General features: G+C 37.6%; 1 protein-coding gene across 2 annotated transcripts in view; it reads right to left on the minus strand.

The window, feature by feature from the left end:
- Window positions 1-397: 397 nt before the first annotated feature.
- ECT2 (epithelial cell transforming 2) overlaps window positions 398-27,804 on the minus strand; it is a 32,232-nt gene continuing 4,825 nt past the window's right edge. For both annotated transcript variants that reach the window (XM_061452533.1, XM_061452532.1), the window contains 21 exons: window positions 26,893-27,075; window positions 26,152-26,241; window positions 24,442-24,549; window positions 23,224-23,297; window positions 22,937-23,067; window positions 21,811-21,926; window positions 21,549-21,611; window positions 20,949-21,171; window positions 19,252-19,388; window positions 18,639-18,758; window positions 16,734-16,802; window positions 15,665-15,775; window positions 14,564-14,660; window positions 13,753-13,834; window positions 12,735-12,813; window positions 12,423-12,542; window positions 10,321-10,459; window positions 8,359-8,513; window positions 6,210-6,317; window positions 4,919-5,065; window positions 398-1,651 (listed from right to left, as the gene is read on the minus strand). In XM_061452533.1, the coding sequence (XP_061308517.1) occupies window positions 1,562-1,651; window positions 4,919-5,065; window positions 6,210-6,317; window positions 8,359-8,513; window positions 10,321-10,459; window positions 12,423-12,542; window positions 12,735-12,813; window positions 13,753-13,834; window positions 14,564-14,660; window positions 15,665-15,775; window positions 16,734-16,802; window positions 18,639-18,758; window positions 19,252-19,388; window positions 20,949-21,171; window positions 21,549-21,611; window positions 21,811-21,926; window positions 22,937-23,067; window positions 23,224-23,297; window positions 24,442-24,549; window positions 26,152-26,241; window positions 26,893-27,075 (2,442 nt within the window). In that variant the 3' untranslated portion in view covers window positions 398-1,561. The remainder of the gene's footprint in view (window positions 1,652-4,918; window positions 5,066-6,209; window positions 6,318-8,358; window positions 8,514-10,320; window positions 10,460-12,422; window positions 12,543-12,734; window positions 12,814-13,752; window positions 13,835-14,563; window positions 14,661-15,664; window positions 15,776-16,733; window positions 16,803-18,638; window positions 18,759-19,251; window positions 19,389-20,948; window positions 21,172-21,548; window positions 21,612-21,810; window positions 21,927-22,936; window positions 23,068-23,223; window positions 23,298-24,441; window positions 24,550-26,151; window positions 26,242-26,892; window positions 27,076-27,804) is intronic.

The following is a 27,804-nucleotide window of genomic DNA, read 5'->3' on the forward strand; positions in this document are numbered from 1 at the left end:
GAGGTTATCAGGTTGGAGATGCCCATCCAAAAAATAATCATGAGAACCCCAAAAGTTGTTGATTTTTTTTAGCAGTATTTATTGAATAGTTTATTTCCTAAAGCCACTTTATTGTGTGTCAGTGTGTACTTAGGTCAGATGTTTCTTTTGAATAGGTAAGAGCACAAAAGCCCCCTGGATACAGCTATCCAGGGGAAGATGGGAAAATAGTGAATATATTAAAAAGAAAAAAAGTTTGATTCTGGCAGATTCAGGCCTACCACGTTGCATACTTCATTCATAATAGTTACATAGATAATCAGAGTACGTTTGTAGGCTGGAGCCCAACACAACTCTTTATGTAAAAAGACAAAGTAGACTCTCATAAAAGCCTCGTTTAGCAAAGCCATAAGCAGTATTATTTTAAACAGTTTATTTACATTGCTTGAATTGGCAAAAAGAGATATAAAAATCAGTTTAGTCTGACACGCCCATAAGCATCACTAGTTACATACAGACATAAGACAAGACACAGGTGGTTAAAAAGGAACCATAAGTTGAGAATTCCTAATACAGAGTGACAGTTAAACAATTAAGGAAATGCAGAAATATACATATTTAGATAGTTCCTGAGATAGCATTGCACCATACTAAGTGTTCAGAGATGGAAGAAGTGAACATGTAGTTTTGAAGGAAGACACAAATACATGAGAAAGCCACATAAAAAGCCTTGGAGAACTATGCCCAACATTTGACACACCAAAATAAGGCCCTCAGGTTATGATGTTGCACCACTATTCTCATGCATTAAATAATGATTTCTTGATCAAGTATGTGGAAGACAGAGGATCTGGGGGGTTTAACAGCCCTACTAAAAGGGAGTAAAATTATTTTCCTCAGATGTCCACTCCAAGGAAATTCAGAAGAATTCAACTGATAATTTTTGGTGGTGGAAGCTAGGTCACAGCCTTTAAACTTACTGTTCAAATAAATGCATGTACATATCAGTGCGTTACAGTGAGACTGCAGAAGACCGCAAACACAGGAACTCAATTCTATTTCTTTACAAACAACTTCCATTATAAAATATCTGGAACAAGCAGCTGTACAACAGGTTAACTGTCATACTTGAAAAGTCAGGTACTTCATAATGCACCTCCATTTAAGAAATTAACAATTCAAACATTAAGAGTGCTCTGCCAACTGACAAAGTTAGAAAAGCATAAAAGCCATTCAAACTAGCCATGAGTTATCTGAACATCATCTTCATTTCAAAATCTGAAAAATTAGTTTATTGACTAGAGAGGACAATTTCCATAGAAGAAAATGCTTCCATTACGTTTGTGAGAAAATTTCTGTAAGGGAATACTATGTCTTAAATGAAGACCAAGTTACTTATTCCACTGATTAGCTGATCTGCTTCAATACAACTAAAAAGCCCTTGTGATTAGTGTTATCTAACATTTTTCTAATCTTTGCTAAGTGCTAATGACTAAGGTACCATTAATGTCAGTAACAGGTCATTTGAACAGCCAAGCTGCGAGTCAGTCACTACAATACAGCACTGTATTAGAGAACTGCTTCATATCAAGTGGGTTGTTGATCGACTTAATGTATGGCTCCTTTTTTCAAAGATCGAGGGAAGACTGACCAAAGAAGGAGAAGGAATACCCTGTTGGGAAAAAAAAAAAATAAATAGTTATTTGATCATTTATTAACCAGTATCAACAGTGCAGTAGTCATTTCTCTGATACATAGTATAAGGTATGTAACAGTGCAGAAGATAGTTAAGATTGGCAGCTTTTGAAATGAATGATTCAGCATTTCTAGATTTCAAACAGAGAAGTTAAACAGCACCACATGAGTAGAATAAATTTTTTTTTTTTTTTTTTTTTCAAATTGCAGAGGAAAGCTTTTTTCTTGTTACCGGCCTTGAGAGATTCAGAAAGCAAAAACATGCTTTTGAGGGATCTTGCATCATGCTTTTTGCAATGGTAATCTCCTCCCAAACTGAATGCAAGAGATATGATAAGAATCTCTTAGAGAAGTGGAGCTCTCTTCAGATCCTATAACTTTCTGTATTCTTCCCAGTTTTGAGCCCCAGATTAGATGCTGGATAGATGCCTTCTTGGCTACAGAAGGCAATAGGAATCACAACGATTTGTGAAAGCTTGCTTTAGCCGCACCTGGATGGGCAAAAACCTTACTTTTCTGATGCTAGAAGCAAAGGCTACTTCTCAGACTTAAAATTACAGTGAAACCAACATATTGATGTGCAGCAATAAAAGTCAACCTCTTTGGATCAGCTGAGATTTTAAATTCTTTTTACATTAGACCTCAAGATTCTTTTGCAAGTAGTCTTCTGTTGCTCATCAGGCAGAGACAGCCAAGCTCTTCAGCATATAAACAGGTCATGGTAGTTTGACAGCTTGGTGCACCTGCATGCTTTAAGAATCTATTAAACAGGGATATTTCGATCAGGTAAGGATATATCACTTGTGCCTGTTTACAGCACATCTATTCACAGTCACAGGCAATATTTGAAAATTAAATCCTAAACTCCCCTTTATATAGCAGCTCTTACTAGACTCTGATGTATTTTATGCAAGATATTCTATTTACAGATAGGTGGGAAAAAAAGCCCTTAAAACCATAGGTAAAACCAGCTGCTTGAGACTTTCCTGAAACTAAGTTATGAAAGTCCTCAGAACTCTGGCCAGTGGGCTACGCTGCCACTTGGATAACTGAACTGAAACACTAAGTAATTAAGTTGTATAAAAATAAAAAAACAATGCTGAAAAATTAAAAGGATTTGTGAAAGAATTAACTTTGTACCCAGAAACAGAACTAGACCACACATGAGTGTTGACTCTAAGTCCATGCACTAGAAAAATCAAACAAAAACCCAGCACCATTTACTTTGTGGATTCTAGGGTTTAACTGTGTTGTACCGTGCTGTCTTAGTTTAGAGGAACCAAGATTTTTTGCTCACTTCATGCATCTGATGTACAGAATTTTTCAGCACCACACTGGTTATCATCTCCAGCATCACAAGTGGTAGTAATAATAACAGGGATAGGACATAATCTGTCCAAGACATGACCACTTAAGCTTTCCAAGTTGGAAGAGGTTTTTTCTTCTACAGCATTTGAAAGATGAATATTTGGAGAGCCAGGACACAGCACAGGTCGAGGCCTGGAATTTTGAGAGCTCCATTCAACAGAACTGGAGCGATGAACATTAACAGCACTTTTGACAGATCCATTTAGGCTGCACATGGAAGTTGAACAACCAATCTACAATTAGGAAGGGGTTCAAGAGTTAGTCCAAACAAGAAAAAACTCCAAGCTTCTAAGCTTCATCAATAATTTTACTCTACAGTTTTTCTACACCAGAAAATCCCCACATAAGCACAGGCCAGGATTTTATTTAAATAAACCAATGTCTGAATTACAGCTTTGACTCAGACAGGTTTCCAAACTTTAGCAGCTAGAACCCAAACATCCCTTTTCTCCATAACCTTACAATTCAACCAAAAAGGCTTAATGCAAGTTTCAGTGGTGTGTGAGACTGGTAAAAAAAAAAAAAATAAATAAAAAAGATTTCAAAAGTATGCACAAAACAAAACCAAACCACACACAACATCACACACAGCATACAATCTGCTGCCAAGCTGCATCTTACTACCTCAGAGGTCCAAGAGCTCTGGGAAAAATTTGAAATGGGAAAATAGTTTTTATTACTCTAAATTCCTATTGCTTTGCTGACAAAAGTATTTTTGTAAGAGACAGACACACACACAGAGAGGCATGCATGACTTGTATTTTCATGAGAAATAAGATACAGTGCTATATCAAAATGAAGACAGAATATTAGAATTTGAAAGCAGTTTTTGGAGCAATCCTAACTGAAGCAAGAAACTCTTTACAGAGAACTGGGTTATAGCCACACTGGTAGATTCTTCTTTTTTTTTTTTTATTTGCTCTAAAGCAAAGGAGTCCACTGTGATTACATCCTCCCTCATTATTTCATATTTTCTCATGCCTATCTCATGTGGGAGAGCAGGGCAGTATCTTTCTGTCGTACAATTTAATGGCTACTCAGACATACTGAATTATCTCTATATTAAGGTACTGACATATCAGGCAGTAGTAGTAAGATGCACAGGAGATCCTCTTGGTGGCCTTCTTTCCTACAAACCGCAGGCTTTAAAGCAGATGTTTACTCAGCATACAGACCTACTCAAACACTACAATAAAAGCAAAGATAATGAAAAATTTCCTCCAAATCTAGTCTGCTTTACTACACTGTACTAAGAAATTGAGTCTGACTTATTGTAGAAGAAACCTGCAATAGGTAGCCAGCACAGCAGAAGAGTTGCAGTATGTAGAACAAAAGATTATTTTAACAAGTTTTCTTAAATGTGTCTAAGGAGGTAATTCACTTGCCTTTCTAAAAACTCTCAGGCTGCAGCATCTATACTTCTCTACACTTCCTTCCCTGTTTGTTTCACAGGATGTCTATCATCTCACTACTTTGATTGATACTTTCACTGTACTATTCAGGAGTGTACACCACATTTCATACATATTGTCCAAAAACTAAAAGCACGAAACAACGTAAGTGTGTAAGAAGTTACTCACTCAGAAGAGGATACATATCTCTGGCAAAAGAAGCCAGTTTGATTTTATTTTCCAAACTTCATTGTACAAAGTGACTCTCAGTTTCTAGTACATACAGCAGATTTTTCTGCATTTTCAGACTGTAAATTTTCTCATTAAGCAACTCTCTCAGAAAATAACATGTCTATGAATACAGTTAAAAACGAAATTTTCCACTGTGGATCTTGAAATTGTTAAATTAAGATCAGCACCAGGCATTAAAATAACTGTGATCTTTAAAAAGCTACTTATTTGGTCTGCACAGCCAAATCACTTACCGCTAGTGACGATGTACTAGTCAGTCGGCTGCCTATATAACTCTCATTAGCTGAACTGGGACTTCTTCCTTCTGTTGCACTATGTGACATTAAAGCCCTTTGAAGAGCTCTCTTTGGTGTTTTTGAGAAAGAAAATGCTCTTGTAACCTGAGGAGTTTGACAAGCAGTTATACACTGACAGAAATCAAGTTGCAATAACTACTACAATATAGGCTACTGTTCAAATTCTGAACATCTGTAGGACATGTGTCAAATGTTAATACAATCATATCAAAACCAGCTAAACACACCCCCCCCCCCCCCCCCCATAGAGTGATCTGACTTTTAAGGCTCCCTATCGCCACTGCTCTTCTCACTGTCCATATATGAAGACAACATGGGGTGGGGGAGAGGGATGCAGAGGGCAGAGATCCAGGAAGAAGTCAAAATAAGGTCCAGTCAACTATGCTTCCCCACATTCCCTGGGTTCTGCAAAGTCAGCCCCCCCTCTTTAACACTGCTCTCAATTTAGTCTTCAGCAGCTTCCATGCTACAGCAGCCTCTACAGCTTTCTCTAAGAAACAGTCTCATCAGCTTGAACATACTAAGCCTGCTCCAAGGCTGCTGAGAACAGGGAATATATTCCTCCTTGCTGCACCCCTTCTCACATGCCAGACTTCAGTAGACTCAAACCCAGTGTGCAGATAACATGACAAAGCAGACCAGCAGCCTTCTTCCTGAATACCAGCCAGACCCTCTTAGAGGAATAGGGCACAGTTCCTCAGTGCATTAGTTGACAGCAGCTAAGCCATACCCAAAGATAAAGCGTACGCTGGCAGACAGCAGTGTTCAGCACTTAACTTGATTGCTGTTTCAGAGTCTACTTTATTACCAGGACAGACACACACTACACCCATCCTACTTTTGGAGGTTCTTGAATTTAGATAATTTCATGCAGCTTTAAAACTCCATCCAATACACTAAAAACAGTTACAGATGAGAGTTGGGGCATTTTTTGTAATATAGTTAAAAGTTAATATAGTCAAAAATATTAAACAAAGTTCCATAACACACTCAAAAATGACTACATAATACTTATAACACTTAAGACCATATACAAAACTACTCAGTCAAAACCTCAAACACTTCCCACCTTCTTTCTTTAAGGAGCTTACACTTAAGAGCTTTAGTTCAGATTAAGTTTTTCTTGTCACTACTGTGAGTACTACAAAACACCTGAAACAGGAATAGTAGCACAATTCCCTGACTAAAATGGGTTTTACTGTAAAGCACTATCTTTGTAGTATCTTACCTTTTTTGAGGTTTTCTTTATCGCCCTGGATGCTCTGCTTAACGTACTGTCCATATCCTTAGTATTTACTTCAACTGAGTCAGGGTCAACAGTATAAATAAGATTTTCCTATAGACAAAAATAGTCTTAAGTAATGGCCAAATACCAGCACTTGTAAAAATATCATTCTCTAGTTCATTAGATCACATTTAGATGTTTTAATCTCACCTCACATTTAGAGGTTTTAATTACCATACTTAACTCCTAACATACAGCTAAGCAGTTATTTACTTTTATGCCATTTAATTAGATTAACTGCTGGTGCAATCAGTTTAAGAAACCACTTCATCAGTAGTTTTACGTTTGGTTGGTTTGATTCAGTTTCAAGTTAAGGGTTGACCAAAGTAAAGGCACTAGTTCTGAAGTATACCTAGGAAGTTTCATGGGATACATATCTCTGTTTCACTAACACATTTAGCAGTCTTCTAAAGTTAAATCTTGATAGACTTCATGTTTGATAGCTAGAGGTAAGTCTTTCAGCTCAAGCTCAAGAGACATTTCAGAATAGCCACAAGGTCTGTTTGTTTCCTCCCGCCCCCCATTCTTAAAGTCTAGCATGTGCAAAGCAATCTTTGGATAATTACTTATAAAACTATGGGGGTAGGAAGGAGCATAGGAGGTGCGGGTTTTGTTGTTGTTTTGGGCTTTAGTTTGAGAAAAAACATAGTTTATACCTAAAACCCCCAAAGTTTGGGGGAAGAAAGAAAAAAAAAAAAAGCCCACAAACAAAATCTGAAGGACCCAGAGAGTAAGCTGTACGGATATTCCCAGCGTCCAACAAAGGGTAGTTAAAGCCTTTACTGCCACCATGTGGCAAAGTCAACTGTATCTCATTCTCACATGACTAGTTCTTGAAAACCAAGGAAAAGGGGAAGATTGCTGAAATTGAAGCTCAATCTGACGTTTAAATCAGAAGAAAAAAGTATTACATAGTTGGTACAAAGTAGTAATTACAGAAATTATAACTAATGGGTTTCAGCATAGTAGGTTACAATCTGTCAGCATACAATCTGTCTGAATGTCCTGGGACAAGGGGGCATGATAAATTTATTACACAAAGATTGAATTTCTATTAAAAAAACACAACATTTTTCCATCTTTTTGTGTTATACATAACACAAGAGACTGAAGATAGGCAACAAACAGATTGAAGAAAATTAACACTTCTGAATCAGTACCTTTCCTGCTGAGCACCTAAAAAGGAAAAGCACAAAGCCAAGTTTCTCATGAGTAAATCCAGACTCAATCTTAAAGATATTTTCCAACCTAAATGACTCTACGATTCTATGACAAACCAAGCAACATAAAACTAAGATGCTATTCTGATTACTTAACTACCCCTTCCAAAACATGCATGTCTTTAAAAATCAGACATCCAAATATTGCACAGTAAGAGCAAAATGCAGAACATAAAATATGCCTAGCTCAAACCCAAATTGTTTCAGCTATAAGTACTCTGCACATATTTTCAGCCAATTTAGATGACTGATATGGATACACTCTCACAATTTAAACATTAGCTGCCATCTATTGCCATAAGTGGCGAGGAGCTACTCTTCAAATTAGTTTTCCAGCTGTGGAAAGCCCACACTCTGAACTAAAAATGTGAGGCCAGTGCCTTTTTATTTCATTGTTTTATTTATTTTCTTGTTTTAAGGTGGCAGGCTTATGTCTACAGGAGGAAGATGCTTCATATCTCTCACATTATGGTGTTCAGGAAGATAAGCTACAGAACAAAGAATTCAACCTAACACAGTTAAAGCAAAACATATAGAATCATAATGCTGGGACCACAGACTGAAACACAGCTGTGAAACAAGTGAGCTGAAGACAATTCTGTTTAGATATACGGTGCAGAATTTATTTATAACTAATTTGTGATGGGGGAAGGGCATGATTCTTGATTTACGTAATTAGCTTCTGTAAAAGCTAACTTCCAGGCATTTTTTTTTTTCTACCTTTTAACCACTCCCTTGCAGGCATGCTAGCACAAATGTTTTCTGCTCTATTTCACCTCAAGAATGTCCACTATTAAGAAGTTCCTTTGCTTCATGTGCTTCAAGCCAGAGAGAAACGTTTCCAATCAGCAACATGGTTCCAGAGTACTTACTGCATCTGCTTTACAAATAGTATTAGCCACATGCCGACACAACATCTTCAACCAATCTTCTTTAGGAGGTTCTTCAGTCGTCATTTGGAAACTAAGTAGCTTGTTGTTGAGTTCTGTTGGTGGCCGCACAACTAAGGCAAAAGCTTTATGGCAATCTACAGTTTATAAGAAAGGAGAGGCAAGGAATTAGGACAAAGAATAATCATTTTTTCTTATAATTTGGGGGGGGGGGGGAGAGACAGAGGACAAAAGGGGATGACCTTCAGAAGAGCCAAGTCTCCATCTACCAGAAGCTAGAGTTAGGTAAAATAGGATTTGGTGCAAGGATTTTGTCTTTATTTACATGATAGCTGTTTTATCACTTGCCAGAGTTCTGTATGCACCCTCCATCAAGAGGCTGCAATCAGCCATTTATGCAACAGTTGTTTATTTACCAAATAATCTGTATACTACAGTCTGTAGACTATCTTTACTGTATATAGCAATAAATATCAATTTCATTAACTAATGAAATGTTGGCCAGATAATTTCTTTATGAGCAGAGATCAAAGAAAAGAACAAGTTACCCTGGTTTGTAAAGCAGGAAAAGCAACAAAGACATTAGTACTATACATGACACATTTAAATAGTCAAGTTACAATGGTTTTACTGTTTAAACTTGACAAAGATTGCTCACTTAGTAGCAGAAAAATAATCTATTGCTGAAACCAGGATTTACTCCTTTACAGCAGACACAGCTGAAGCACACTAAGTACAGTTGAGAGAGAAAGGAAAAACAACCCACTGCCAATTCAGAAAAGCAGCACTGGACAGGCAATCCCGTAAGAGTGCATGTAAGAGAGTAGCTGACCTCTCCCAAGATGTGCATGCCAATATCTCCACAGATATGAAATGGTATGCTTACAAATGGCTCCCATCACCCAAGTCCCAAAGTAAACTTAAGTGTTGCACAGTAAGCTAAAGAGAATTCTTAAAAGAGAAACCCTAACGTACCTTTGAAAACATGCAGGCATTCAACACGTTTACTACCTATACTCTGCTATTTCTATTTTTTATTGGGTTTCCATGTTCAGGTGCTTCAGAGAACATAAAGCAGAACAAGTATGACTTGCATACCACCACCTACAGTGAAATATCAAATCTATGTTTTTTAGCATATAGATTTAGGAACTCATCTGACCAGACTTCAAGTCACTATCATAGCTAGAACAGTATAACAGTATGTGTTCTGCTGATGTAGCAATGCATTACTTCAGCGAAACCTCTACAATCTCACTATGGCAAAGCAGCCAGAGAAATTAAGTCATCTAAACCTTTAAGTTGCTAAGCACAGCTCCTCCCGATTATCATTATCAACACAGTTAAATGAAGATTTAGTTTCACAGCAACAGCATTTGTCTCTGGTCAGTCTAATGCTCTGGACTGAAGTTTGGGGGTAGTTTTTTTTTGTTTTGTAAATCAGGGCTGTCAAGTATACTCCTCTGTCTAATTCTCACTGTCATTTGCTAATTCTCAATGGCATTTAGTAGTTCAGCCAAATTCAGCATCCTGCAGTGATTCTTGAAAAGGGAAAATGTGTCAATGCAAGGAATTGTCAAGCTTCCACAGTGCTTTAAGGAGAAGCTTGTACTAGAATCACATACCTAACATACCGTACAACATTGTTTCAGACAATGAGAACAAACAGCCATTGAATAACCTCCCTATAGATGTGGTGGGTTCCCCAACTTTGGATACTTTTAAAAATAGATCTGGACAGAGAGCTGGGCTATGTTATTATCTAGACTGTGCTTTTGCCAAGAAAGGTTGGACCAGATGATCCTCAAGATCCTTTCCAACCTGATACTCTGAGATTATATGAAATATACCTTAGGATTCTATTCCATGACAGCCCAACCTTCATCCTTTATACTCTGAACAACAGTTTTCATTAGTTATCACAGCACTTCAAAACATACTGACCTTCTGTCTCCCTGATGTCTAGGACTTTCTTGATCTGGGAGAGAGGCATGAGAACAACATGCTTGAGAGATGCAGGAGGCCTTGTGTGGCCATGGGGACTCTTGAAAGCACCAATAACTTTATGCCGTTTCCTTGCAATCTGTGGTTAAATAGAAGACAAAAAGGTAAAAGAGGGTTTATTGCCATTGATTTGTCTTTTCTATTCTTTCACCTTCTAGTATACAGCAAGGCACAGAAAGCCTTGCTACAGAGAACACTATGGAGTATTTTACCCTATTTACCACATAAATCTTTAGGGAACTTGTTTATTTCACTGTTCACTGTCTACAGTTGAAGTGGCCCAGCAATATTTGTTAGTTGGTACCAATACACTCACCTCAAACTTTTTTAGGTTTTTTTCTTTTGAAAAAAGCATCAAAAGGGGAAGTAATTTTTCATTACAGACTTCAATTCTACCCTGCATAACAAGCAAGGGCCCTTTGAAGCCTACCACAAGGTCATCTAAAGGCTTCATATCCTAGAAGTATCACTTGCTGTTGCTTGTGCATGCAGTCATCAAGTGGATCTTCCAGTGGACATTAGTCAGTCAGTTTTTACTTCACATTAACACATACATATCTTGTATGTGAGTCGAAGAGAAACTTAAAATGAGCAGGCAGTGTGTGCTTGCAGCCCAGAAAACCAACCGTATCCTGCGCTGCATCAAAAGAAGCGTGACCAGCAGGTCGAAGGAGGTGATCCTGCCCCTCTACTCTGCTCTCATGAGACCTCACTTGGAGTATTGTGTGCAGTTCTGGTGTCCTCAACATAAAAAGGACATGGAACTGTTGGAAAAGAAGGGCCACAAGGATAATCAGGGGACTGGAGCATCTCCCATATGAAGACAGGCTGAGAAAGTTGGGGCTGTTCAGCCTGGAGAACAGAAGACTGCGTGGAGACCTCATGGCAGCCTTCCAGTATCTGAAGGGGGCCTATAAGGATGCTAGAGAGTGACTCTTCCCTAGGGACTGTAGTGACAGGACAAGGGGTAATGTGTTAAAACTTAATCAGGGAAGTTTAGAGTGGATATAAGGAAGAAGTTCTTTACTGTGAAGGTGGTGAGGCACTGGAATGGGTTGCCCAGGGAAATCGTGAACGCTCCATCCCTGGCAGTGTTCAAAGCCAGGTTGGACAGAGCCTTGTGTGACATGGTTTAGCGTGAGGTGTCCCTGCCCATGGCAGGGGGATTGGAACTAGATGATCTTGAGGTCCTTCCCAACCCTAACTATTCTATGATTCTATGTCCTTTTAAGTAAGCAATCTACAGTTGCTTGTATCTTGTACAAGAGACAAGTCAAAAAGTTTTATTGAAAGTGTTTTCATTTTCCTCTTTCCAAGAAGCGATGAAGCTGAGTCAACCTGACTCCCAGGAAGAGCCCATCACTAGTCACAACAACAGGCTTTTGTTTTTAAGTGCTGCTTAAGACAGCACTAATTTTGGATTATTATAGAGTTAGTCTTGTATGAAGACAGTGTTTTTACTGCTGTAGACAGTAACAAGTACTACCATAAAGTATCTTTTACAACCTCTGCTTCTCCACAGAGGTCTCCAAAACCTCTGTTAGATTACTTTTCCCTTCTAGTTCTTGCTAATGTACTTTTTGTCTAAGGCATTTAATATGCGATTATTCTTTTTTTTGGTAGTCTAAGCACAGACAGATCTGCCCCACAGTCCTAATGTCTATTTACATTAAATATGACTAAATCTTAAAAGGACAAACATCCTGCTGAGCCAAGGTCTCCAGCACTTTTTCATCCACTGGTACTACTCAAAGTGCTATTCAAATAAACATTTATTTCTTACCATACTAAGCTTCTTTTAAATTTTTTGATCTGGCTGCAAGACATAAAGGTTACATTAACACCTCCAAAACATCCAGAAGTGACTAGCTACTTGTGTTGGCTTATGCAATAACTAATGGAAAGGCAACATCAGCGTCTGCTGGACTATCAGCTTTCCACGACTTAGACTTCTGTTCCCCAGGTTTTAAATTTTGTTTACATTCATATGTAGTGTCAAGCCTTTCACAAAATTCAGTTCATCAGATATACAGTCATCTTACCTCTAGGCAATCATTAAATAGAAAGAGTGTGACCTGTTCTCCCCTGTCACAGAGGTCATCACCAAGTGCTACAGTTTCCAAACGCTGAACTAAGCTTCGGTGAGAGGACAAGAGATTTGCCTAAGTGATAGAAGCAAAAAGCTCATTAAGCATTTAGTTCAAGAGCTGGATTACTGCTTGCTTACAACTTAACACTGGAAATCTATTTAAACCAGCACCAGTGCATTTTAAACTCACATGCTTTTAAAGTAAAGGGAGCAAGCCAGTGCACAGTCATTTTAGAGGTCTAGCAGCTTCAGAGAAATTACTTACTGGACATCCATCAACTTCATAGACAACATCAAAGAACTGCCTCTGTGCCTCTGTTTTTCTTTTGTCTTCATTAATATGTCTGAGGAAAGCATATCATATTTAACTTCAGTATCAGGCAACAGCAAACGAATGCACTGTATTCAAAACATTCAAAAATAATGAAGCTAAACATTCAGAGCTCTAGTTTACACAGCAGAACCAGAAAACATAAAAAAAAACAACCACTCTTGCTCACTGACGTATTCAAATACCATATGCTAAGCACATAGGAAACTTCAGACCTATTCTTGTTATGTTATCACTAGTTGACACACCATAAAGTTAATACAGAATTCCCTTCCTTGCCCATAAGATTTTGGACTAGAGACTGACCCACTGCAGTTCTCTCTAGCCTGCATTTTAACCCTCCAAGTCAGGGCTGCAGCTCACAAAGAAGCAGATGCAAGAATAATTATAATTTAAAAGTAAATGTTGTTAAAAATTGAACAAACATTTACCCAACTAATGCAGGCAGTCTCCATGCTGGAGACATACACTATACTTCAAAAGAATTGAAATTTACAGTCTGAACAACTTCAGATTTAAGCTAATTAATTCATGGCATGGTGCCATGAATAGCTAATACAAGACCGGAGGAGAAACTAATCTTTCACCAATAGCATGTCTTTTCAGTAGACGTAGGCATAGAAGTAAGATTTAAAGACAAAACATGTCTTTTCTGGGGGGAATAGACAGAAATAAGAGCTGGAACAAAACAGAGAACTTGGGAGGTTCAGCTTCATGCTGAGGCATGGCGTCAGCAGAGGTTCAGGTAGAAGTGCTGTGTTACAATGCCACAGAGCTCTACCACAGAATGCCAGAGCAACAACAGCAGCCAAAGGGAGACTAAAGTACATGTACAACTATGCATATTTACACAGAGACTAAAGTTATGGCAACAACACACTAAGAGCAATTTAGAAGGAACAGAGAGATCTAGATGTATAACAGTATGTTTCATAGAATGAACATCACTTACGTCATCACTTCCTTTAATGATTCAATAGCTCTCTCTAGAGTTATTTTATCTGGGTTGTCTTCTGCTGTATGCTTCTTAATATCTATAATTAAGAAAAAATAAATGAAAACAAAAAATCCAAACAAACAAAAAAAACACCAAAAAAACACCACAAACAAAAAAAAAAAACACAACCATATATCCTTGAGTCCAAATAACCTTGATTAAGTGAGGAGGTAGACTGAACAGCAACTGTCCATGCCTCTCGGGGGGGGGGGAGGGAGGGGGGAAGGAGAACAACACACAGCAGAAAACCCACACAAAACACCTACAACACAAAACCAAACCTTGAGCTATTCAAAAATCAACAAGACTATGTGCTATTTTTGTTGAACTGCAGAGACAAGCACAGAAGTCTTTTTCTAACTGAAGCAAAGGGTGTTGGTGCAGGTTTTATTATTTTTATTATGTACTCATTATTACAGCAAACAGGTTATACCAGGTGGAACACATGAAGCTGTAAACCTTGTCAATATGAATTGCTTTCTAGTTTATGCAAGCTGCATTTGAATCTCGATTACGTTTGTATTTGAAGAGACAAAACTGTTGTCAGAGCAAACTTTTCGTCTACCTGTATCCTGCAAACAAATATATGAACAAGTGAAATTTAGCCAGAAGTATGCTTTCTTCAGTAATTGGTCTCATTAAGCGTGATTAACTCGAGAAAAGCAGTTACCAATTATGACCAAAAGCTGACATTACCTTAGTTTTAACACTTTCACAGACAAACTAATAATAAAAGAAAAAAAAAGGAAAAAAATCACTAAATTACCATTTAGCAGTAGAGCAACACTAGGCAGCCTTTGAACAGGACGTATAAGGAGTTCAGCTAGACTTTGACGGCCACATTCAGGTTTAGCTTGATTTATCTGGGGGAAAGAGGAGAAAGGAAATAATTTTTTTTACACATACACACAGAATCCCAAACTAGGAGAAAAATTGTCTTCCTTGAAACTAGCATTGCAGTAAAAGTTCAAGGATCACTTACCATAAATACTCAGTCATTAATATATTGGGTTTAAAAAAAGAAAAATACATATTCAAATCTGCACAGTATTTATCATATTATTTATGCTCTCAATGTCTAGTTTTACATCATCTATATTATCAACCCCCAAAGTCTTTGTTGCTGATGCTAACGTGGCGTGGGATGGGGGATGGCCTGTTCTCTTATTCATCCCCATCTTCTAGATATCAATACTTGGATATAATTGATGGTACCTCAGAAAACAGAAGCTCAACTCTTCCAAATCTAACTCAACAATGATTTCTCCACTATTGAGAGACTTGTTGGATACAGAGGAGTAACTAAAGCGATGCTGCTCTATTAATCAACTATAGACCTTTATCTGAAAAGCTCAAGAGTCTTAAGACTAATCTTCAAATAACTTTCTTTGAATATTACCATTAGATCTCCAATGTTACATTCCTATTCAGTAGTCACAGGAAGTTGAGGGATTCTACCTCCCTGGAACTTCACAGCTGCAAAAAGCTAGTTAAAAACTATTTCAGAAATACAAGTCTTTTAAACACAGAGAGGGGGACCAATAAAAAGCAGCAACTCTAGTTATCTTCACAGAAAAGACATATTTGTGAGAAAGTAAGCAGAACGCACTTTTTCCTGCAACAAGTGCACATAACTAACCTACTTTGAATGCTGTATACCAGAGGAAGAACTCAAACCTCTTAAGAAAAGTCTTACAAGAAGCTTGAGGGATGAAACTTCAATCCCTCCCTATTTCTGTCTCACCAAGAGATGTTCTCATTTCTCAAGACTTCCAAAATTCTGTGTTTTTCCACCTACTGCATTAACTAGTTTACTTGGTAATGGTGTCCATGTTCTACCCAAAGACTTAGTTTCACAGCCACTTACCTTTAGGAAGGCATGAAACCTTGGCTTCTGTTTTTCACATCTAGTAATAGTCTCCTTACTCATTTCGAAGAAATTCACAAATGGAGGGTATGTTTTCAACAAGTCTTTTGACTGAAAGAAACAACTGTTACAGCTCTGCTTTACATATTACATAGCATTATACACATGCTCATATGCCCCAAGAGCTGTACAAAGCTGCTCAAAGGTACATTTCAATAAGATAGTGTTGTTAATCCATACGTGTTCACAGAACAAGTCAAGGCAGTTTTGCATGCCGGATGCTCAAGATTCAATGCTGCTGATTAAATGTAGACAGCTTTCAGAAACATTAATTACACGTGACAAGCTTAGAAGATGCTGAGCAGCTCAAGTGTAAGGCAGATTCTCACCTGGCAAGATGCTTTCAGTAAGAACTCTGAAAATTTCAGACAAATATTCTATCCAGTTACTGCAATCGCATTTAAAAGGCACTAAACCACCAGAAGCAATACCTTAGACTGAAAACTTTGGAATGCCAGACACTACTTGCCTCAAAATGGACCAGGTCAGCAAAAGCACAATACCTAGCAGATCACTTACATTAAAATGCATTACAGTCCCAGATCTAGCTTTCCTTTTCTGCACATTCCGTACTTGAAATATATAAGGACTCCTTGTTTTCCCAAGTCTTGAAAGAACAACACAAGAAGTTTCCATGGAAAGTTACTTCCCTAGTTATTTACTATTGATCAGAGGCAGCAGATAGTTAAGGCTACAGGAAGAGCACCTTTTAACGTCCGAGTAAAAGCGCATCCATAGTGTTGCAAATTACAGTTCTCAAACCATATCTATTTGGAGTTTTACCCCCTCATACAAGTGGACAGACTTTTAAACTTAACACAAATTACCTATACAGAGTACCTCATCAACTGAAAAGTCTAAACAGAAAATACAATGAATCAAGTTAGTGTTCTTTCTCACTCGGTAGTGCTTTGCTTTTATCTGCCAACTCCTATAAATGGATTGTTTGTAAGACAAGATAACAGCTCATAATAGCACCAATGCATAAACGAAAGAAACTGAAACTTACATATTTAAGAACGATATCTCCAATACTTTTGCTTTCAGTCCAATTCATCATAAGATCTTCCAGGTCTTCCTAGAATACATGCAGGGATAGGGGGGAGAAAATAAAATGAGAATGAACTGCATAAAGCTATAAAGATGGGTTCAGTGTTCTGCCAAACATATATAATTAGCTGTGTGTTTCCATGCTGACAAAACAGGCAATCCTAAAAGCTGTACAGTTTCAAATTAAGCCCCTACAGTCTACTGAGAGCTGAAAACAAGAGACCTCTGGTTTATTAAATATGTAGTTTTGAATCAATGCAAGCAGAACCTAGCCATGTTCAGCACTAGGCAACTCTGCAACAAGAGGACACTACTTTGTCCAGCACACTACAAAACATATCCCACAGGATGATTTAAAAAAAAAGAAAAAATACACACAGAAGACTGTTGAACCAATTCTAATTAAGAGTGCACAACTAATACAGGACTCCTCTTAAGTCCATAAAATAGGATTGAAATAGAACTAGCATAGATTTCCCTCACTTGCTGCACCAGGGTGTCAAGGAAAGCAAGACCAAGCTGTTAAGCCTATATCAGCTTAACAAGGATCAAGCTTATTCACTGTCAGCTAGCAACAGGGACAGAAGGGCACACCTGAAGGTTCAGGTTTCACCGTGAGTGAAAAGGATTCACCATTAATATTTGTTGCTGCCACTTCTCATATTTTATTACACCAAAGATGAAGGGAAACATAACCCAAATACTATCTAAGCAACTTTGTCTACACTGCATGCTGCAGGTGAATCCTAGACACATGGAATGGACACGCGTACTCTCTACTTTCATCTCAATAGGCACATATCAATACCTATCATGATTAGGCCGCATCCCAACAGTTGGGGAAAAAAAAAACAAGGAAAAAAAAAGAAGAAAAAAAAAAGGCAAAAAACCCACACTCAGTTACAACCAGTCTACAAGTCCCTCTATTTTAAAAGCCTACAGTGAAATGCAGACCAGAAAAGACATTTGCCATTATTTAAAGGAAATATTACAGCTTCATATTTGAGGAAGACTTGAATCACAGTCTATTGTGAGATCCAGAGATGGCTTCACAGCGCACTTGCAGTCCAGATTGAAATACAAAATAAAGACAGACTCAAGAAAACAATCTCACAGGAAATTCTAATCAGCTCTTATCAGTCCTTAGTACCAGCCTAGCTGCTTCAAAATTTGAATTGTGAGCCAGTTTCATGAACTGGTAGTTTCTGATAATTGGTTCAAAGCCATTTAAGGAAGGATTATTTTTTCTTCCTGAATGATAGTAGTCTCCTTATATGAAGATGTCTAAAGCCCAGGAAAATGCCGATTTTCATTTTGTTGGTTTTTGTGGGGTTTGGTTTTGTTTTGTTTGGTTTTGGTTTTATTTGTGGAGTTTTGTAGTTTGGTTTGGGTTTGTTGTTTTGTTTTTTTTTTTTTTGGGGGGGTGCAGGGGGTTGTGATTTGCTCATTTTAGTTCCATGATTTTAGCTTTCCTTCCAAGAGTTCTTGCTTACTGCTTTAATAGAAACATGTATGTTATAAGTACTTCTGAGGTAGTAACATCTGATGCCACTGCCCCCTTTTGACTGGTTCTGTATCAGTTACAGAAAACCTCCTACAGGAAGAGGTACTAAAACAGAAAAGGAGAAGACAACTCATGAACAGCAGTATTAGTTACATGCACAATACTCAGACTTCAGATATTTATATGTAAGTGTTATAACTTAAAGTGTACTTTGGATTTGCACCTAATTCCACAGGTTGAACAGTAGGTAACAGCACGAGGATGAATCTACACCTATCCTGCCAATACAACTTGAAGCATGCAGAAAAGGTTCAAGGTCTGTATCAGTGCTTCCCCTGCAAGGGAGAAGTTGGAACTTGCCTTGATTTTAGTATGCACATCAAGAATATCTGGAATACTGCCAAATATGGTCTTAATCTCTTCCTGTGCAAGGATTGGTCCCCCAAGTTGTCCTTCCTTTTCCAACGGAACTTGAAATAACTGTTGGATTAGACAAAAAAAGTTAAAGCCCTCCTAACCACCACACATTGTGTTAGACATAAGTTATGAAAGCAATAGTGTTTCCCCTTGAGATTATACTTTCCTGCAGTCATAGTCTTGAGATACTCCCATTTAGCAAAAGCAACTTATGGAGGAATTATGCCATCTCTATATTCACCATTATCTTAAAAATCCGAGTGATGGAGATCCTATTTTCCTGAAGTTCGGAATTTCCATACAAACTGCAATCCATTGCTTAGAAACTGTATTTTTCAACCTTTATTATTAATAGATAGTAAACATTTTCTTATGTCAGTAAATTACTTAAGATTGTAATCAATTTATTTAAAAGTAAAATTACACTGTTATCTTGTTTAAAACCTTTGATATACCCAAGCCCTCAAAAGCCTGAAGATCACAGGTTGAAAATAATCATTAATGCAAACACTAAGTGCCTACAATTGAGCAGTAATTGCTTTAAAAATCAGCATACCTGAATGATTGTTGTTAGAATATCAACATAGTTACTTTCTGTCTGATACAATTCCTTTGCAACCTGCCATCTTGCAGACTGTTTTAGTGCAAGAGGAGTTGCATTTTTGGAAGGCCTTGCAGAAGATTTTGGTGTTTCTGATGAAGAGATTTGCAAAAGAAAGAAAGAGAGCTTATTATTAATAGAGTCCATAAGGAAAAACTCACCCTCAAAGATGGTGGGCTGGAGGGGGGAGGGCAGAAATAATAATTTTTAAGAAAGTTGTTTGTTTTCTGGTTGATTTTATTTTTTTAAAAAAGGGGTATTCTGTAGGTTATTCTATAATTAGCAGAGCTCTTTCTGAAAAAACTGCTTGCTTTATTATAGAACAGTAACATTATTCCTCAAAATTAATCTGAAACTAGTAAGCCATTTATGGGCAGGTCAATGATTTAACCCTATTATGTTTAATAGGAAGTGAGGATTAGGTGCTGAATATTATTTATACATATTCTATGTACAAAAGTGTTTTTCTACTTTCACTTTCCCATCAAAATGATTACCTTTAAGCTGCCTATCATACCTGCATTGAGTATGTAGCTCAAAGCCAGTTATTAAAATCAGTCTTTGCATGAAATACATACACTTCATCTCATGGGGAAGAGAGACACAAGAAAGTAATTTTTCTTCAGGCTACAGCCAAGATGGAACTGGAACAGTCCATTAATTTTAAATACTTGCTCATGTATCGGCCCTTAGGAAGCCTGTACTCACTTGTTTTGATGTCAAAGTTCATTACTGCCACAGTTACTATGAAACAAGTATCTTACCTGTAATTTTCGAAACAGCACATTTTCCTGAAACTGTCTGCTGATGTTGGCTTATAAGAAAATTCAAAGGGTTACAAAGGCACTAGCATGAGCTAAGAAAGCTGGTCTTTGAGAGTAAGCTGATCTTTCCAGTTCCTTCTAAATTATCACTTACAGATTGTGCCTCACTGAAGTTTCTTATTTGACTTGCATACATGAGCCTTTTTAAAGCTGTAGTGACTCCAGATACCTCCTCTATATGATGGAACTGGAGACTGTTTTTTTCTTTTTTTTTTTTAAAGTTCAGATATTAGCTTTTGACTTCTCCAAAATTTTGCACTTTCTCTCTTCCACAAGAGCTAGATGTGCAGAGATATTAAAAGATCTTTGACAGTTATCTCAAAAACAGTTGGTGATTTAAATTCTTCAGAAGACATGACAGTTTTCTGGCACAAAGTGTTACCTCAACAGAATGTTTCAAAGACCTATGATTTGGCTTTGCAGCTCTTTTCCCTTTAAATCCTTTAGGAAAGAATCCTTGCCCTCCTTTCTCCAAGTATCCCAACTAAAGAGGTTTTTAGATGATTTACTCTTAACTACATCACTTATTCGCTGCAGATTTTCAGCAGAGTATTTGAAGCATCGTGGAGTAACGCTGTACTTCACACTTATCAGTTCCATATCTTTTCCTTGTTTTCCTTCAGATATGAATATGCTGTGATGACAAGAGGCAGCCTGGCCTCCGTCTGAACTTCTCACTCCAATTCTGCTTTTGACATGCTTCAAAAAGGCAAAAGCCTGGGATTATTTTGCAAATCTGTAGCAAAATCTGTAAAACTTCCCTAACACTTGTATGCAGAGAGCTCTTAAACACTGCAAGTGATTCTGAATGAAAGGTTTTATCTCTACCTCCACCGGTAGTGCTTGACTCTGGAGTGTTAGAAATATCCAGCAAGGACCCAATCGAAAGTGAATGTTCAGCTGACGGGCGTTTCCGAGGAGGGAATGGCGACACATCTGTTTCTCTGGTCAGCTGTGCAAGAGTCTCTTTCAAACGGCGCCTTTTGCGATTGCTGTTTGGAGTATTCAGAGAAAGTAGTGACACAGACTTCTTGAGACCAGGACTCTCTGACTGTAGTAAAAGAAAGTTTAGTGTTTTCACTCACTGTATCCAGCTCAGTTCAGTACAAAAGCAAGTGAATTGTAGAGATCAGCACATAACATAACTATTCTTAGGGAAGCCAAAGGAAAACAAGTGAAGCTATTTTCCTGCTTCCCAAAGGTTGAACTTGCTTTTAGTCAAACAAAATACTAGCATGGCTGTCAGTTAAAAATAAATAAATAAATAAATAAAATCAAAATTAGTGTTCTATACATAAAATTCAGAATGGATTCTCTAGTACTTAAATACTGCTTTGAAACATTTGATCTCTGGCCCAACACATACCATTGTGTATGGCAGTTTTACCACCAGATACACACTGCACGTTACATGAGAGTGCAACATACCTTTTCAAATAAATACATGGACTCTCCAGCTCTGGCATCCATTTGAATGCTTCCCCAGAACCACTAAAGGAAAAAAAAAAACAAACAAAAAACAAAACAAAAAATAAAAACACATTAAGAACACACTGCAGCACTTCACCCAAAGTACATAGTAAGGCAGAGTTTGCATACTAAATACACTATTTTCTAGAATAAGCACGTTTGCATCTCACACATGGAGTACCATACAGCAATATTCTTTCAAGAATTTGCCAGTACTAACCTCTTGCTTTACAACATAAAGGTTTTTTAAAGGTTCAAATGGAAGATCTTTTACTGTACTTTCTTCAACCACTAAGTGCGTACACCTTTCATCACCAACTGGTAAATAGTGTCCTCCTAGATAAAAAAGGCAAGTTAGCAAGACCAAATATTATTATTGTTAGAAATTATAGATCACTTGATAGTTCTGTGGCACCTGTCATTAACAAGAGAAGACTCAAAAAGAGATGAACTCTTCAGTAACCTGACCAGTTCTGGGGCTTACGTAACATCCCAGCTAGTACTAGCAGTGGGCAGCTTTTAGGAGATAAAATATAATTCATAGTAGTAAAGTACACATTGAAAAGTCAGAGTTCACGGCATTCAGGAAGCATTTAAATCTGTCTGGCAACAAATGCAATATTATTCTGGAAAGCTTTTCTTGTTTCTTGGAAGAGCAAGCCAGGAACACTCACCCTAGAGACATTCACAAGCTAGGACCTGTGCATGCCACAATCTCGTGAGGGAAGAGAATTAAAAAAAAAAAAAAGAAGGAAAAGAAGGCAAGCCCAGACAACTTTAATCTACTTCAAGCCTGTGAGGAAGCCTTGCTGTTACAAGCTTGCTCCATTCGCATGTCTATAGTGCTGTCACATGCAACTTAAAATTATCTCCAGACTTGTATTGCTAATTTGCTACATCATTACTGCCAATGCAATTATTAATATTGTAACACACTACTGGAAATTGGAACACTTCCAATCAAGTGTTCTGACAGTGATGATTCATATCAAAGTTGTAAACATTGTAGATGCTTTCTGTGAATTATGCAAACATGCATAACCACAAAACTGGTTACAAAAATTGCCGCAGAACATACGTACTATGTAGCAAGTTTTCCAGTATATCTTCAAGCATCCTATAATTACTTCTTTTTCAATTGTATAGTTTCAATCTGCCTAGGAAGTTTGAAATCTTCAACAGCTACCAGAACTTATTCATATACCAACATCTAAAAATCAATTTACAGCTCTTCATGTTCAAGAGACTTCATTAAAATATTCACAGTCTAGTATTTCAACTTCAGTGAAGTATTTATCAGCTATAAACCCCAATCTTTCCACAGGGCAATTTTCATAAACAATAACCTTGCATTTCTGTCATTTCTTCCATGTTAGCTTTCTCATCATCAGAGAATCCAAGGAAACTTAACATGCAATCCTGGAAGGGAGGAACCTTGAACTGATTTCTAAAGTCATCATCAGCTGCACAGAAATCACTGAAAGGAGAAAAAAATAAGTTAATAATAAAAAAATTAAAAAAACACACACAAAAAGGTCACTAAATCAGTGCTACATCACTACTTAAACAAAAGCTCACAACACCAAAGGTGAACAGGATGCAAGGTTAAGGCTGAAGGCAAATAAACACATACATTTCATTCCTTCTCTCCCACGCCTTATAAATCCACTCTGCCTTCACAATAGGAGTGCCAAGACTCACAGCAATCTACAAAACAGGAGAAGCACAAGTTGTATCAAGGGTTTCCATTTAAGTCTTTCCCATGCCAAGAAAAATTCATAACCTTGCTTTTATCTTAAGACAGATACTGCAAAAAGTGAAAATATTCCTTCAAGAATCATGTCCAACTAACTCCCAAGAGTTAGAATGTATTAATTCTTCAGTGACTAGGAAATCAGATCAATAGTTATTTTGACACTTACTCCAAAGTGCACCATTGTTAGTCTCACGTCCTTTACCACTGACAAAATCACAAAGGAAAACCTCTGCTCCAGTGGAAAATCGGATCTTTTTTCTGCTTTTGATACTTTGAATCAAGACACACATCCACACATCCCAGTCTCCTTTTACCAAAGCAAAGGCAACTATTCCGAAAGGAACTTCCATGACTGTTTGAGAAAGATAGTAAAATTTCCCTACCTTTTCCCTTTGAGTTGATAGAAAGAAGTGTTTGAACAGAGTTAGAAAGTAGGTCTTCCAATTGGAAGACTAGAAAGACTAGGAAAAAAGCAACAGCCTGCTAATAATTCAAACAAGGGAGAGTCAAGGGACACGGGCATTGGTATATCGTATTCCATAGTACAAAAACCTACACATTTGTATATACTTGTCAACTGGACATACACGTTCTGAAGTATTCCCTTTTTTTTTTGACAACACCAAAACTCACATGCATTTATACATAAAGGAAGTTTTGAACACTTACACATAAGAAGTAACAAATAATGTTTACACAAAATGCACAGAAATTGAGTACTAAAGTTTTCTGCAAGTTACCTTAACCTTTATTGTTTGGGCAGTCAAAAAAAGCAAGTATATTGATAAAAAAACTTGTTCATTGATGAGCAAGTATTTGTCAATCAGTACTTAAGTACTTAAGCATTTTGGTTATTTACTATACTTGCATATTTCAAAATCATAGCATTGGCAGGTTTTATTATTATTATTATTCTCCAACAGAGACAAAAAACATGTCAAAGCTCCACACCATGAGACTAAGAACTCACCATTACAAGTTCTTGTTGTTAGTACAGGAAAAAAAAACAGCAGTTTACCAGCTGAAATATAATTTACAGACTTAGTCTACAAGAACCAAATTGTGGAATTTTCCAAAAAGTACAAGAGTACATACTCTGAATTTGTCTCCATGTGTTGAGTTCGCCACCAGATGTGTAACTTTTGAGCTTAAGTCCCTGCGAATAATTCCACCCATATGGTGAACCAAGGTCACCAGCTTAACCTGAAAAATAATGATGAAATAAGTTTTCAGTATATCTTTTGAAATGCACAGTGCAGAGTGAGAGCGATACAAAAACAGTTTACAAAGCAAGCTAACAGGTTACACTCAATGTCTTTGTACTTAAAACAACTTGGTTTAACTTTATAAACCTTTTTTTTAAAGAGTTAATACAGCCTTGCTGTGTAACTTGAGGAAGACTACTCAAGCCACCAGTACTCTCATAATGATCATACGTAATGCCATTACCCTCTCATACACAATAGACTCGAAGCATGTTTTCTTCATTGATTTAGTCAGCTCTCTGAACAGGCAATTGCCAGAATTTACAATGCAATTTGTCCAGTTTGAATTAAGCAGATCAAACCTAATTATCCCTAACAGGGTAAAGCTTTTGTTTTGTTTGGTTTGGAGTTTTTTTGTTGGTTTTGGTTGGTTGGTTTTGGCGTTGTTTGGGTTTTTCTTTCCGAATGAAGACATGGAATCATATAGTTGACTCCCAGGTGTCACCTGCATCACTGAAATGCAAAAGTAAAGTGCTTGAGTATCAAATCACTTCATACTTAGACATGTCAAAACTGAAGTCCCGATAGCACGTGTCCTGGGTTCAGCAGTAGCAGTCATGTTTTTTTTTCCTTTGTGGTAGCTGGTGCAGTGCTGTGTTTTGACTTCCAGCCTGAGAACAGTGTTGGTGAAGTCGATGTTTCCAGTTGTTGCTAAGTGATGTTTACCCTGACCAAGGACTTTGTGAGGCTCATGCTCTGCCAGGGAGGAGGGGAAGCCGGGAGGAAGCAGAGACGGGGCGCCTGACCCAGGCTAGCCAGGGAGGTATTCCATACCACAGCACGTCATGGCCGGGGTGGGGGGTGACTGGGAGTTACCCAGAAGGACACGGGCTTCCGGGTGGAACTCGCTTTCTTGGCCGGTGGTATCGTATTCTCTTCCCTTGTTATTTTCCCTTATCATTGTTGTAGTTGGTAGTAGCGGTGGTGATTTGTGTACACTGGTTGCTGGACTGTTCTTGTCTCAACCCGTGGGAGTTGCACTTTTTTCGATCCTCCTCCCCCTTCCTCCGGGAGTGGGGAAGGGGAGAACCCCAGTGGGGGGGGGACACGGACCTCGATTGTTGTCAGCTCGGCACCACTTACTGGGAGTGAGTGAACAAGTTACCTGACTGGGTTTAAACCACGACAGCACGATAGCATGGCAGCAAGACAACATGTCTGCAAATGTTCTGAACTGGACTACAAAGCTTTACTTCACCACACTACTAACTGTACAAGTAGGAGGACACTGTTTGGTAAACATAATCATATATCTAAGGCCTCAATCCACAAATCTTTAAGCCCTACTGAATCAAAGCTGCTTAATATCACTCAAAAAGTGACCAAAAATAGCATGGACAAAATTATTCTGAAAAGGAAGCAGTTTCGTTCCCATCCTCCAATATCACTGCCTTTGGACATGCAAAAAAGCAAAACAGCAAATAATTCATCCCCACACACAAGCTCTAGTAATGGTTAAACCCCTGAGATTGAACAGAAGATTATTTTGAAAATAAACTTAACAGAGTTTTACCAATCCAAAGGAAAAAAATTGTCTTACTAATTCATCTTTCTTTCTGAATCCTGTAAAGCACAGTACCAAGTTCAACATACTTGCACAGTACAGTGGACGACAGGAAAAGGGTAAGGGCTGAAAATAAGAAGTAATCATATTAGTCAAAAGCATATTGCTTCCATTGAAGTTTTAATATTATCTGTAATATAGTACTGTTGTTCCTAGCATTAAGATGCATCAGACACTAGCCTGAGTCTATGTACAGACTTTTCTGGGTCCCTACCATGGCAGGGGCATCAGAACTAAAGGATCTTTAAGGTCCCTTCCAACCCAAACCATTTTATGATTCTATGATTCAGTTATACCTCAGCTCCAGACCTGACATCATTATGACAAAGTAACTACAGCATCCCCAACTTCTACAGGTAATACTCCATCCTTTTTTCCTCTCCTCAGATCATCCTCTTTACGTGACAACCTCTGGAAATATAAAGTATCTGCTGGAGCATCATTTGTATGCTGCATTTCATAATGGCACAATCCCAATTAGTGGGTCAATGACAACCACAACTACTGCAGCAGCTGTAGCCTTCCTACTGTCTTCCTTTGCTTTCTTGCTACATGCAATATTCTAACACAATATAAGAAGCTTGCTTTTCTTAAACTCTCTTGCTAAAAATATTTATGATTGATTGGCAGAGCAAAATAGACTCCATTTTGAACACTTAAGATTTAGAACTCACTGCACCAGAGAACTACTCAGCTGATGTCAAAAGAAACACATACCTCTCCTTTTTGTGCACAGTGCAGTACTACTGGAGGTCCAATGACACGACAATCTGCTTTGCAGAGGTTGTTGAAGATAGAATCTTGAAAGTCGGATACAACAAAGATAGACTCAAATTCTGGGGTATCAGAATCTCCAAGTTCTTCTATTGTGTCTGTCTTTATGTAGGGCACTTTAATTTCCTTGATGTATAGGGATGAAGGGAAAAACATTATTCAGACAAAATACCTACATTAGTATCAAAATTCAACTGGTTTTTATTTTGCATCATTAGAAAAAGGTATGTTTCAGATTTCAACAAATTTGCTCTTAGCTTTTGTGAAGGCTGAGATGCCTTGCTCTCTAGCATAAGAATAGGTATGAACTGCATCTAAACAGAAGTCTTAAAGCAATTCCTGCTTCTGAAGAATAAGAATTCTAGTTACTTTAGTAGTTTAGGTATCAGTTCAGTTCACACTGATAATACAGTACTGGAAATATTTACAGAAAGAGAAAAAATAAACTAAACACAAAGAGAAATTAAATTTCAGACTGTCAGAACAGCTTAAAGTTCTTCTGGATGCTACTAAAAAGTAGTATACAGCTTGCAACAGGAAGCACTATGCTGCTTAAGACCTAAAGGACAGAAGTCAATTTTGTTCATTGCTTGATATTTTTAAAGGGATCTAAAAAATTTGCCTGTTCCAATTTCAATCAATAGTTCCAAATTTTATTTTGTAGGCTTTTCACATTAAGAAATGGAAAACCACTTCTTACTCTTAAGTTTAAATGCAGCTTTCAATTGAAAGAGAAGTCAATTAACCAATTATGAAGTCAGATCATAGCAAAAACTTATGTGCTGACTGAATAAAAGCATGCAGTTGAATGTCTCCATCAAATCTTCTATTCCCTGTTAGATAACACTAATTAAG

The sequence above is a fragment of the Pezoporus flaviventris genome, unplaced genomic scaffold (genome assembly GCF_033815535.1).
Source record: "Pezoporus flaviventris isolate CSIRO_AGI_PZ_B2104156 unplaced genomic scaffold, CSIRO_AGI_Pfla_v1 ptg000013l, whole genome shotgun sequence".
In the NCBI taxonomy this organism is placed as follows: Eukaryota; Metazoa; Chordata; class Aves; order Psittaciformes; family Psittacidae; genus Pezoporus; species Pezoporus flaviventris.